Source organism: Benincasa hispida, chromosome 12, assembly GCF_027475165.1.
Source record: "Benincasa hispida cultivar pf3 chromosome 12, pf3_genome.v1.1, whole genome shotgun sequence".
NCBI lineage: Eukaryota > Viridiplantae > Streptophyta > Magnoliopsida > Cucurbitales > Cucurbitaceae > Benincasa > Benincasa hispida.
This window is the reverse complement of record NC_143489.1, coordinates 19,062,697-19,077,180: the sequence shown is the minus strand read 5'-3', so window position 1 is coordinate 19,077,180 and position 14,484 is coordinate 19,062,697. Positions and strand designations below refer to the sequence as shown.

Below are 14,484 nucleotides of genomic sequence, written 5' to 3'. Positions count from 1 at the left end.
AATGCCTCAAATTAGGTCAATTATTGGGATGTACATCATTCTTATATATTCTCTCTCAATAAAAGCTTTCTTAAATTTTAGGATACTGTTTGTTATTAAATTGTCTGCTTTGCTGGGTTTCACCGCAATGAGGGAATGAAAAATGTCATATCGGGGCACAACTTCCAATTTTTCTAATTTGACTTATTTCCTTTGTTCAGAGTATCTTAAATAGTAAATTCCGAGTTATATTTTGCAGTGTGTAGATAGTGCCCATTTTCTTTGATAGGCAATGGAAACTATTTCATTGATGGGACAGAATATGCTAAAGAAATCTGAAAATAAAGTTCTAATTGGGGATAATTAAAGAGATGCCGTTCAGCTATAAGAGTGTGGGTGATAAAAAAGAGAGAGAGGAAACTAAAAGAATACCGTAGATTAGGCGGGAAACCACTTGTCCTGAGGGTTGAAAGGAAGATATGCGAGTTTAGCTCAACAGTTGCAGAGAAGAGTGTGGGTGATGTGGGATTTTGGTTTCTTATCTTTGATTAGGTTCTTGGTTTCTGTTAGCAAAAATCTGGAAAAAATTTCTTCTGGGGAAGGTGTTGAGGAGGATGTGGTTCCCACTTGATTTGGTGGGGAGGTTGTCTTGGTCTTTGGGTCTAATAACAATGGTATCACTTTTCAATTATAGTTTCATGGTAGTCTTGCTTCTATTTTATGTTATGACATTATGTTAGCAAATCTTTTTGTTGCAACTTTTCATTCTCCTAATTCAGTCTATTTTTCTGTTTTAAATCTTATCAGGGAGCAAGCTGTACTTAGTTCAAGCCAATCATTGAGAATCCTTTCAAACTTAGTAGCTGCTGGAGTCATTCAATGCACTGGGCAATTTGAAGAAGTTACACATGAACTTCTTGTTTTCACTAGCATTATTGTAAACCTGAAATCGGTTGAAGTTAATGATTTGATAATAAAGGTATATTTCTTTGAAGTTTCATTTGAGCTAGTTAGATCTCCATCTATTCATTGCATGTTTAGATGACCTAATTTTAGGATCTTAATGATGGTGATGGTTTGTTCTATCTATTCAATTGCCTCTTTGAAGTCTCGAGTGTTTGCTTTTGATAAAATTTATTACCATTCTTTAATTCTGTCATCAACATGCATTGCAAATTTCCTAATTTTAGGATCTTAATGATGGTGATGGTTTGTTCTATTCTATTCAATTGCCTCTTCGAAGTCTCGAGTGTTTGCTTTTGATAAAATTTATTACCATTCTTTAATTCTGTCATCAACATGCATTACAAATTTTCTTATTTTTCAAACAAACAATTTCTTCTCTTTTTTGCTAGCGTGCTTTTATAGAGGGGTTGCCTCTCCATTACTTAATACTTCGAGAAATATTTTATTGAGGGTCATCTTTCTATTACCGGAATACTTCCATAACTAAGCCAATACTGCAATTTCTTACAATTTATGCTCCTCAAATGATATAAGGGTGTGTAGAATGAATATGAATCTTTTTGTTTACCTATCTAGGAATTGCTTAAATACTAAACAAACTTTATGTTAACAATTATATTTTGAATAACAATTAGATTTCTAGAACATTTTTATGATGATTTAGTTAAATGCATTGTGCCATGTAGATTTACTTATTGATTTTATTCATTTTTTTTTAAAACCCATTTGTGCCATGTAGTCTTAATTAAGCTTTTTCTTTAGAAATATGTATTTCATTCCTAATCTAAAGCAGGGTCAATTAACTTAAATTGCTTTTGATTGCAGAGTTTTTCAATTGTTAGAACATTGGTGAGTAAGTCTGGAGGTGTCATGGGAAGCTTGAGCTTTAGACACTGGGTCACCTTGGCAGAAATATTCTCCCAGGTTTATGTTATTCAATGAATATTAATGCTTAAATAGTAACTCAGTTGCTTTCAATTCTCTAATTTTGTTAAATTTGTAGGTTATATGTTCTAGTGGAGATTTATCTGGAGAAGTTGTGTGTGAATCCACTGCTTGTGTTGCTGTTCTGTTATCTAAAGTAGCTCAAGGTCTTAAAGCATCTTCTTCCGGTTCAGGTCCTGAGGTAGTTTGCGCTCCTAATGAAATATTGAGAAAAATTTTGGATCATGCCAAGACATCTGGTCTGGTAGACCAATTGTGTCTCTGCTTGGCTACTTCAGGAGCAAGCCTTATTTCAGGTTCTTCGACTCTACTGCGAGCTGCTTGTGAAGCTTGTAGAGCTCTTTGGTCATTGATAGAGTCATTCGAAATTCTTTTTGTGAAGGAGAACACTTATTTATTTCCCCTGAATGCTTTTAGAAGTCATTCTCTACTCCGGCTCGACATTAGGGATCATGAAAAGGGATCCTTACAGGGATCAGATTCTACAAAAGTTGTTGATGCAGTGACCAGGGCATTTCTTAGATCAAATGCAATACAGGTTTCTATTTACTATTGCCTCCATCAACGACATGAAGCTGCCTTGTCTTCTTGTATTCAGGTATCTATGTCAAATATTTTAGAGCCTTTAGTTGTGATGAACATATTTTTAGGTTTCTTTTACTTAAACAAGAGAGAATTTTAGGTACATTACCTTTATATTGTAGATTCTCCTCAGATGCTGCCTGCATAATGCAATAGTTCCAGGCGTTCTTTGTGGTTTGCCAAGTTCTCTACCGGTAACTACTGTTGTAAGTGGCGGAGGGGATGGTACTATAGTAGCAGAAGCATTCAATGTATTATCTTTATGTATTTCAGTTTCAAATAAAGATTCACAAACAGGTGATATTAGTAACTTGAAGTGCAAACTAGTCAATCCTTCTTCCTTGGTTATGCATTCATGCCTCCTTCTAGCTACAGTTGCTCAATGTTTAAAGGCAATGGGGAGAAATTCTGCATTATTTATGTTGACCACCTCTCCAAAAAGACAGCTCTCACGACTTACAGTCCTTGCCCATAGTTTTTCTTCTGATGATAAGATAAGGAATACTGTTTTACCTCATTGTGCATCTGGCATGTTGGCTCTTGCATCCATTCTCTCGCTTGAAATTGGAGCTTCAGTTGAGTCTTCAGTGTCTGAAATGTCTATTCCTCTAATTCCCAGAACGGCAACACTATGCGATTATCTCAAAATTTCATCACTAGGTAGCAATGATGGACATACAAATGACTTTCGTCAATTCCTTTCACACTGGCATGGCTGCATGGATGGATGTGTTGGCTTATTAGAGGCTAGGCTGAGGTGGGGTGGACCTTTAGCTGTTCAACAGTTGTGTGCTAGTAATATACCTTACTTGCTTGTTATGCTAGCCAAAAATGGTTCAAGTGCTCCTCAAGGAATGGATATCAAGAACGATCAAGTTGGGTTGTCACCTATTGGGCTTGCATGGACAGTTTCATCAATATCACATTGTCTTTTAGGCGGGTCTTTAACTTTCCGTCAGATTTTGATTAGGAATGATAATGTCAAGCTCATGTCTGACTTGATATCTGATGCTCATCTCAAGCTTGTTAAGAGTTGGGCTGGGCCAGGTGGAGGCAAGAGTGGAGTCAGAGACATAATAAACGTGGTAATTGATCTTCTTGCATTTCCTTTTGTTGCTGTACAAAATGCTCCAGGCTTGCCGTCTGCCACTGCTTCTGTGAACAGTGGGTTCCTTCTCAACATGGGTTCACCAGGGGGGAGAGTTTGCATGGATGACAAGGATCTGGTGAAAGCTATAGAGGACGACTTGGGAAAATATATTAAAATTCTTATAGAGGTTAGATCTTGCACATTGTTTTTGAAAATTGGTTTCATATTTGAAATTTGAGGTGATGCCTGGTCTACTGTAGTATTTTTTGTTGCATTGGAAAAATACATTGTTTGGAGAAAAAAAAAAAAAAACTCATTCAGCATTCCTGATTCTTCACTTTGTTGTTCTACCAGAAGAAGTATATTGATAAAAAAAAATCCCATCCAATATTGAGAATATTTATATTTATTTCTTGTTAATTTTTTAGGTGGGAGTGCCTGGTATTGTCATTCGATGTTTGGACTATTCGGAGTTCAAGGATATTGGAAGGCCTGTTGCCTTTCTTGCTAAAATGATCAGTCATCGACCTCTGGCTGTTCAACTTGTAGGTAAAGGTCTATTGGATGCAAACAGGATGAGACGGCTGCTCCACACTTCAAATGCAAAGGAGATTTTACTGGATATCTTAATGATTATATCTGATCTAGCACGTATGGATAAGGTTAGTATCTTTATTCATTTTTGGTGCTCCAGTACATGCTAACATCCTGATTCTATGATGTTGGCCACTCTTTTGAAGTGTTCATAGGCCTGGGTCTAGGTGTGTTTCATAGCAAAGCCCACTTAAGGGGACCTTAATTCAAAGAAATCAGCCGCTCTTAATAATCTATGCTTGAGGTGCATGGTTGTTGTTAGAAGGGGCTGGGTGAGTCAGGTTAGCAGAATCTTGCAAAAATAAGAAATCAACTTCTAGGCATACTTTTGGTTGCAACAAATGTTTTTTTTAACAACCACTTTCATTGGAAAAAAAAAAAAAATGAAAGAATACAAGAGCAAACAAAAAATCGAGCCTACAACACCCCCTCCCCCAACGGAAAAAGGGTTTCCAATTAAGTAAGATGTTACCTAGAGAATAGTATAACATAAGCTTTAACCATGTCAGTAGTCCCACATTATTGGTTGTGGCCCCCTTCTGGGGCCGACCATCACCATTGGAAAATAAAAATTATGCATGCCAGATGAAATGGTAGTACCAATTTGATTGGAATATCATAATAATGGCAGAAATTGGGATCATCTCTTATAAACGTCATAATTCATATATTAAAGAAAGTGTCAAAGTGTTGATGATGGTTAAATCTACTGTTGCCCATTAGCTTAAGCTTTTGGTTTGATTAGTAATTTAATATAATATTAGAGGAAGATATCTTGTGTTTAGATCTCTCTAATGTTATTTTCTTCTCAATTAATATTAATATTCACTTCTTGGATCTCTTGTAAATTTTCAATCCCATAAATGATGGAGAATGTTAAAGTATTGATAAAAGATTAACTTTACCGTATTAGGTTGATCGGTGATTTAACAGAAAGCAATTATGATATATAAAATACATCCACTCTAGGAAGGTCCCTGATTGACAAACATCTTTCTTTCCCACTATGTATAACTTGATGTTTTTTTAGGTAAAAGATTTTTCTTTCATACTGTCCTTGTGGCTCCGCTAAATACTTTAAAATAGGGTTTTTGTAAAAATTTAAGTCTTTCAGGCGTGACTGATCAATAGTTTACCTTGGGATCCTATTGAATAATACTTGATATGATACTTTTCAACATTGGTGGTTGATCTGAAAACCTCCTGTTTGACAATGTTGATGACTTTTGCATTGTAGGCATTTTACGAATACATCAATGGAGCATCTATTTTGGAGTTCCTAAAGGAATTCCTTGCACATGAAGATCCAAATATACGTGCAAAGGCTTGCAGTGCCCTGGGAAATATGTGTAGGCATAGTTCTTACTTTTATGGTTCCTTGGTACGTTTTGAGAAGCAGATTACTATTACCTTTGTGGTTGTGTTCTGTGGACTTATATTCAACCCTTTGTGGACTTTTATTTAATTGTGTCACCCTTTGTTTCAAATATATTCAACCTATTATGTGAAACTTGCAGGCAAGATATGAAATAATCAATCTTCTAATTGATAGATGCTCTGATGCGGACAAACGGACGAGGAAGTTTGCATGCTTTGCTGTAAGTTTTATTCCTTTCGAATACTCTCTATTAGCTTTTTAATAGGGCTGAAATCCTTTTAATATCTTCATTTGAAATTTGTAAATGCACTTTCTTTACTCATTAATTGCTAGTGTGTTTGAAACACTGAACTTTGGCGTACACATTTTTATCTTAGAAATTTAATTTAATATTTCTGTTTTCTTCTCTCCCATTCTTGAACCAAAACCACATATTTTTATCTTTTACCTAAAATCCCTAGAGTACTTTAGTTTTAAAACTTGATACAGTGATCCAACGTAAGCTATGTAAGAGCAACGTAAGCTTTTCTTCAGATTGGAAATGCTGCCTACCATGATGATACGTTGTATGGAGAACTCAGGAGATCAATACCTCAGCTAGCAAATTTATTGGTATCATCGGAGGAAGACAAAACAAAAGCAAATGCAGCAGGTGCACTAAGTAACCTTGTTCGCAACTCCAGCATGCTCTGCGAGGATGTCGTTTCCAGAGGGGCGATGCAGGTCTGCAAAGCTTTTAATTAGTCTATTTATACCTTTGTTTTATTGTTTACTTTCCTCCTAATAAAGTTGCCGTCCTTGCTACAAGTAGAGTATAAAACTTGGAAATTGAAAGAGCCAAATTCAAAAGTTTTCTCAAGATTGCATTGACTAGACCTATTTAAAGATATTTTATGAACTTAATAGTCAATGAATTTGTGTATTTACCCAAATCTTCCAACTTTAAGAGTACGTAATTCGTTTAAGTTTGTAGAAGTTTGAAATATGTACATGTGTCAGAGTTGGATCCTGGTTGAAAATTTGACAAAAAGAAAAAAAACCCATCTTGCAAATCCAAATTAAGACTGATTTTGCTGGATTTTGGTTAAAATTTCACATTTTAGCCATAGGACCATTGTGCCTATAATGTTTCAAATAACCTAAAAAAGAAGAATAGCGATTATGAAAACACAAGTCAATCTCCCTCGGAATTTGATGTTTTGGGGGTTTCCACATTATTCAAATCAAGTAATCTTTCAAATCACATCATTTTTACAGGCTCGATGGAAATGTTGCCTCCAATTACATGGGGAACTTTTGTTATTGATCTAATTTTAAGTAAACCTACCTGGACTTTGACATCATTTATTCATTTTGTTTTCTTAGTGCTTTGAAACACAAATTCTTCTGATGTTTATGGAAGAGCATTGTTGTCAATAGAGCCAGACTTTCAATGAAATTATGATATATCAATACTCTGGTTTACTGATAAATATAGTCATTTCAGAGCTATAGTTCCACTCATTTCTCTTCCTGACCTGTAAATGATTCACAACGGAATTATACAGGCTTTGTTGAAGTTGGTGGCTGACTGTTCGGCAGTAGCCTTGAATCCAAGCAGAAAAGATGCAGCAAATGAGTCTCCTCTCAAGATAGCCTTGTTTTCCTTGGCAAAGATGTGCGCACACGCTCCCTGCCGACAGTTCCTTCTTTCATCAAAACTATTTCCTGTGATTGGGCAGCTTCGGCAATCCCCAGAGTCAATAATCGCCAAATATGCCTCTGTAATTGTCAGCAAAGTTGCTGAAACTTGAACTTCTACCAATCTCCTTGCCATCTCTTTAAAGCTTACAAGAATGCTTGAAGCTGAAGCTTACAGTGTAAAGGTCAGTTATATTCTTTATGCGTCTATCGAGCCATAGCTTGAATGTACAGTCTGTATAGTATAGGTACTCTTATAACTATTTTTAGCCTTGATTCCACTCGTAGTTGTGCAATGTGAGGAAGGGAAGACACATTTGTAACAAAGTTGCCTGTTAGAGACTAGTCGATTGGGTATGTTTGTTAAATGTTTTTTCTTGTTAGGAAAAGTATGGTCTTGTGAATCACCTTAGACTTATCTCAGATAAGTTTTTAGCATATGATTAATCGCATTGATTTTGGGTGGCTAAAAGCTGATTCTGAATGGGTAGAGTAGAGATAGACATTTTCAACACCATTGATTGAATCCAACTCAAATCTAAACCAATTTGTTTGGGTTGTAGTTGCCTTTCTGGAGATTTTGTGCTAGAAAGTCTCATTATTTCTTTTTGTAGTTGTTTCTAGTAAGGTTCCTAATCAGTTTTGAGGTTTATTATTAATTCAGGTTTCGAAACTTGATCAAATGAAACCAACTAATTTGGTTTAAAAAATCACCAAGAGTAGAGTGGCCTAGCTTCTTACCATGCCACTTATTGTATTTTCAATCAAAATGTCTAAGAAAAAAACGAAAAAATGGAGTGTTATTATTCTTTTAATTATGGGGAAACTTTTCCTTGTTTAAACTTTTTATTTTTTATTTGATTTTATCTTTTTGGAAATTATACTAAATAGCCTGTTTCTTAACATATTTCACACATGTCAATATTTATTTTTTAAAAAATTAGCTTTAGATTGACTCGATTTCCTGCAAATTTTTACTTTCAATTTCTTTTTGTACTAATAGGGGTAGTGGTTCGAAATATAGATCTCTTAGTTGTTAATACATCTATATGTGGATTGAGTTATGTGCATTTTGACTTTTACTTTCTCTTGACTTATTTGATATTTTTATATGTCAACGAGCTTATTGGTTTTGATTTTTTCTATTATTAGATTATGTTATCATATGTAAATTTTTCATTAACTACATATTATTTTGCCAAAATAAGTATAACTCAATTGATGAATGGATATATTAGCAATTCAGAACCTCGTGGTTTGATTCTCCTAATCTCAATTGTACTTACAAAAAGAAGGGAAAAAAAAACTATATATTTTTTTTTGCAAATTAATGTTCATTATACCAGCCTAATTTCCATTTAGGTTACTTACAAATTACAATTGTGATATTTTGCAATATAATTCGTTTGCTTCACGTTTCATGTTTAGACGTATGATGATGTATACTACAACCATAATTTTAGAGGATATATAATATAACTCATATATATATATAATCAAACATGTAATATTTGTTACAACCAAAATGAAAAAGTTATATTATATAATGTCAACTTTGTAAAAATAAGTATATTTTATTATATATGTTACACATGTTTTTATGTATAATACTTTTTTTAATCATATTATAACAATTTTTTTTGTACTAAAAAAAAGTCATTTCTGAAAAATCCAGGGTCTGTTTGGTTGACAAATAAGACAACTTGAATTTTGGTCTTGAAAATTGTTATCGGATTCTGTATCCAAACAATGCAAATTTTGAGAAACAACATTTTTATGTTTTCATTAAATCTAGAATTTGAATTTTAAAATTTAAAATGTAGAATTATATTAAATAAAGATAAAAACATTTAGAAATACAATATGTCATATTATAAATTTAATTAATTTTTTTTAAAATAAAATATTTATTATGCAATGTATTATAAATTAGGTTAAATTGCAAATTTGGTCTCTACGGTTTGGATAAAGTTAGATTTAGAACTAAAAGTTATTTAGGTGTTGGCAAGTTCTTTAGGTGTTTGTTGGAGCTGTGTTCTCTCAGAAAAAGTATTGAAAGAGCATATTACGAAAGGGAAATTGTGTAGTGGGAGAGTGAGAGCGAGAATAAAGGTTTGAGTGAAACCAGTGGGAGAGTGAGAGTGAGAGATCATTACCAAAAGTTAGTTTAGGGTTTGAGTGAGACACCGAGAGAAAAAGTGAGAGAGAGCGAGAGAAAACGAAAGCGAGGTCATAATTGAAATTATATATTGGATTGATATTCACTTGCTTGTACAACTTAATGACAAATGTTCTCTTGCTTTATATGATGGTAGAAAAGTGTCTACTCATTCGTTACAGAGGTGATTGGGATGAGAACCAAAATTTGTATATTGGAGGCGAGCTGATAGGGACCATTGTGCCTATTACATTGAAGTATGAAGAACTTAAAGCCCAAGGTTATAGACGTAAGGCCTTCAGAGTTTGATGTTATCATGAGAGTTAAATAAAAGCTTGACTATGAAGTACCTCCACGGTACATACAGAACAATGGTGATGTCTGCTTCCTTCTATTTCCAGAAGATCTATGTAGAGTTTAGCTATTTGTGACGTTAAAATCGAACCATGACGAAAATGTGAATATGAATTATGATGATACAGGTGTAGACAGACAATACAAGGGAGTTTAATCGGGAAGAGGATGATATTCTATTATCTAAGAATGTTCTACCATCAACATTATCAATAGACAATGATTGCACTAATTCATGGAACTTGGAAAGAGAAACTCAGTGTAACTGATTAGTATGTGGTAATGGGAGATTAGCATAGTTGAATTCAATGGATTGTGGTCCTGTAGAGAAGCGTGGTCCTTCAGTGGATGATAATGACCAATTGACATGATTGAATGAAATAGATTGTGGTCCTACAGAGGTGAATGGTCATGCAGTGACTTTGGTGGTTCCACAATCTATGTCTTCATGTCGTAGAAGAGAATTGATTATGCTTGGTACCTCTTCATTTGAAGTTTGTTAACTTTTTTTTTTTAAATACAAATTACTTGAAAATGAAAGTATGTACTCTGTCCATCAACAATAATTTTGAATATAAGGTCAGGAAGTTAAGCAAGTCATTGTTCACTGTCAAATGAATAGGGGAGACTTGTAGGTGGAGCCTTCGTGCAAGAAAATCTTAAGGTGTGATATATGTTCAGGTGTGATATATGTTCTATTGGAATTCTGAATCATGACCATAGACAAGAAACGACCGTGGTAGTTGGTTAGCTAATCAAAGAAAAGTTTATAGGTGTAGGATGTGTTTATAAATCTCGTCACATCATTGAGGATATGAGGAAAGAGTACAACGTAAACACAAGTTACGACAAAACGTGGCGTGTAAGGAAAACTGCCTATGCTCTCACTAAGGGGCAAAGTGTGACATATACATGTTGGGTTTTATGTCCTAAAACTCGTGGTTTGTAAACGATAAACTTATTTTGTAAATTAATAAAGTTGTTATTGAAGTTTGATTCATTAGCAAAAAAAATATTCATTAGCAAAAGAAATATTTTATATTTGTTCTACTATGAAGCAAATTCTATGTTAAAACCAACTAAGATAAAACCATTTCAAATATTTAGATATTTAAATGGCTGAAAAACAAAAAGGCAACGGTTTCTTCAGGATATCTTTGACAATTAAAATTTGGTCATGTAAGTCTTAATAGGATTAATGACAAGGTTAAAAGTGGTCATCTAAATAAGTTAGAAGACAAACCATAGTGTGACTTATCTTGGAGATAAGATGACCAAAAATTTTAAGAACTAAAGAACCCTAAGCTCATACATTTAGATCTTCATGGTCTGGTGAATGTCAAAGCATAAGGAAGGGAATGAATATTTCAGTGATGATTATTCAACGTACAGTTATGTTTACCGAAATCATAAATTTAAAACACTTGAAAGATTCAAGGTGTATAAAATCTATTAGGTAAAAATAAATCGAAACAGTTCGATCAAATCGAGATATAGAGTATAGAGAATATGAGATTTCCAGGACTTTTTTGATAGAACATGGAGTCCAATAATAAACTTTTTACACCTAGTTGCCTTAATCGTTTTGGGGATACACAGTAGTGATTGTTATATACTTTTTTTAGCATCATTCCATTTTAAGGTGTTTTTTAATACTCCACATGAGATATGAAGAGGTCATAAAGGCTGTTTATGACATGTAAAGGGTGTTCACAAATTTCAGAAATATGGGAAAAGATCGGCACATGTGTTAGTGTCGAACCCTAAGGTATTGGAATATCATTAAAAAAGAAAGTGGTGTACTTCTTCAAATTTAGAAGAAAATCAAATATTTGTGTCGACAAATGCTAAATTTTAGAGATCATCATTTATTATATCTAATTTCCATAAATGCAAAATAAATATCAATAAGAGTTATTAATTGAGCTGACCTTGTAACAAACGTTGTTAAGACAAGTCAGATGCATCTTACTCAAAGAGTTGAGGGTGCCTCGATGTAGTGGGAGGATTGTATGACAGCCTAGCCATAATTTGGGTTTAGTGGAAACTCAAGTAATCAGTTCTTGATAAGAGCATCGAGTAACAAGAAGTTGTGGATATAAGATGCATTCCTTAATTTTGTCTGAATAAGAAGTAGACTATATGCTGATATATTTATAGCGATTCTCTTGGCTAAAGTATTTAAGGGTCACCTAGTGAGACTAGGACTGTGAGTTGTATAACCTAGGACAAGATGGTGAAAAACCAATGGGTATGTGATACCTAAGGAAAACTATCATATGTGATACCTAAGGCAAACTATGAGTATGTGATGCCCTAGTTTATTGTATTTTTCTCTAAAACTAAAAAACCCAACATTATATATACATATGTTTGTCACCGCTGGAGTTTGTCCAAGTGGGAGTTTGTTGGATTTTATGTCCTAAAACTCGTGGTTTGTAAATGATAAACTTATTTTGTAAATAAAAGTTGTTATTGAAGTTTGATTCAGTAAAGTTGTTATTGAATATATGAATTGCTTATTTCGTTTTAGAAATAAATCCAATAAACTAAAAGATCCATGGCTATTGCATGAGCACTTGAACTTTATGTGGAGACATAAGAGTGGATCAAGTTCGAGTAAATAGCAAAAATGGTCTATAATATATGAACAAGGCTGGGTACCTTATTTTGGTAACACTATTGGATGTGACACACTTTATAGTTGTTACAATCATTGTAAAGTGCTACAAATGAAGTGATCCTAATTTGTTCATGTAGAGACATGAGAAGTGGGGGTGTCCTGTGCAATGAATTTTCATAAAATTGGACTAAGAAATAAGTTACTCTTACTTTCTAACGCTGTTTACTGTTTAAGATTGAATATTTCAAAGCGATGACTTAGGTAACTTAACCTTAATTCTGAGCTAACTATGAACTCTTGTTTATTCGGAATTATCCTTAGATTTGCGTAGGTGAAAGTTGACTTAACAGTACTGGCTCAATAAGCCTCCCATTTCAGGTGTAAGACTGGGTAGATAGCTGAGGACATAAGGTGCATGATGGAATTCACTCCTACCCGCTTTCAGGGATAATAGATAGGTTGTTTCTTTAAGTGCTGACTCCGGATCTTGAACAAGGGGCCCTACCCTCTCATTGGCTCAAGAGGGATTCAGTTTGATGATTGGATCTCAAACCAATTGTTCATTAGAGGATCAGTGGAACTTAAGGAACAAGAGGAAATTTTGGGTGAGGGGAGTGCAAACTGGGCTTCAATGGAATGACCCGATAGTTAATAAATGGGGATTAATTTGGTTTAAAGAGTTTAGCCAGTTAATCTCGCATTGTTGGAACCCATGATCGTCTATTAGGTCCCTCTATTAGCTCACAAACAGAATAAACCTTAGAATAGCATAATGAGTTAATTTGAAACGTTTAAATTCGAATTAAGGGAATTCGTAATTATGTGCGATATAATTACTTGTTTAATTATTGAATTAACTGAAATTGGAGAACAGGTTGATATTTAAATCCAATTTAAATATCAAAATTGCATGAATATGTATTAATGGTAATGAAATTGGTGTTTAATTAATTTAATATTTTATATTAAATTAGTAAAATTAATTAAATTGTTTAATTAATTAAATTGAAAATTTGAATTTTGTGAAAATTCAAATTTAGAAAAATTAATTTTTTTTTATTTAATTAGATTGAAATAGGGTTTTAACGAATCCTATTAATTGTTTAAAATCAATTTTGAAAACGCAAAATCAATTTTTTCCCCCTAATTTAGTGGGTTTTGTGTTTTAAAATTGAATTTCAAGTCAAAGTGGGTTTTCTCCACACAAGTCCCCAAATTCCATTTAATCCTTCAAGTAAGAGGTGCCTACCGTTTATGCAATCAGATTGCATGGGTAGTATGAAAAAAATCATCCGTTTTTGCTAGAGAATGAGGCAATGCACAAAAAAGTTTAGGCTGAGAAATCTTAGAGAAATGTTCTTCAAACCTTCAATGAAAACCAGTGTGTTCTCCCTCAATCTTCCCTTAATCCAACTCATTTTGAGTCTCACAACTCAATCTAAGGTTCCTAGAGGATAGTAGGGAAGACCTTGTGATGGTTCACGATCGAAAGAGGAGAAGATTGTAGGTTAATTTGAAGATTCAAGAAGATCTTCATAGGTATTTACGAAATCCTCTTTTCGCTTGATGAACATGCTTAGTTTAAAGCTAAAATTGATGAATTAGAGTGCTCAATGATTATGTTTTCTTTTGCTGCATGGTTGTTGAAACATTAAAACATAAGTTACGATAAAGCGTGGCGTGCAATGGAAACCATCTATGTCCTCAACGTCCTCAAAATAGGCTACATTCAACTACACTTTTCTACTTGTTCTTTCCCATCATTGCAACCTATGTGTAGTACACTAAGGTGATCTTAACAACATCATCATTGTTTTCAAACTCCAACTTCTCGTATTCTTCTTCTAGTAAATTGATGTGGAATGAGTCTGAAATTGACTGAACTAAAGTACTTTTTTGCAAGTTCTTGTGAGGACTCCTTACTCCGAACAACTCGTATAGGGAACTGCCACAAACCAATAATTAACAAAGAATTATCTTTTGAAAATGTGACGACCTTTCCTCTAACGAAGAAGCTGATCGGGTCGACTCTCTTCTTCTTCACTTCCCACAACAGCATATAGTGGACAAATGGGTGTTGAATACTATGTCAATGTCTACGAATCACCAAAAAATTGTTCCCTTGAACATCGCTA

At 33.9% G+C, this 14,484-nt stretch overlaps 1 protein-coding gene across 3 annotated transcripts in view; it reads left to right on the top strand.

The window, feature by feature from the left end:
* The window catches only part of FU (kinase family with ARM repeat domain-containing protein), a 32,745-nt gene extending 25,059 nt beyond the window's left edge, over positions 1-7,686 (top strand). For all 3 annotated transcript variants that reach the window (XM_039018659.2, XM_090308741.1, XM_039018658.2), the window contains 9 exons: positions 787-958; positions 1,771-1,869; positions 1,949-2,488; positions 2,595-3,749; positions 3,991-4,224; positions 5,394-5,537; positions 5,674-5,754; positions 6,069-6,257; positions 7,082-7,686. In XM_039018659.2, coding sequence (XP_038874587.1) covers positions 787-958; positions 1,771-1,869; positions 1,949-2,488; positions 2,595-3,749; positions 3,991-4,224; positions 5,394-5,537; positions 5,674-5,754; positions 6,069-6,257; positions 7,082-7,327 — 2,860 coding nt within the window. In that variant the 3' untranslated portion in view covers positions 7,328-7,686. The remainder of the gene's footprint in view (positions 1-786; positions 959-1,770; positions 1,870-1,948; positions 2,489-2,594; positions 3,750-3,990; positions 4,225-5,393; positions 5,538-5,673; positions 5,755-6,068; positions 6,258-7,081) is intronic.
* Positions 7,687-14,484: the final 6,798 nt, after the last annotated feature.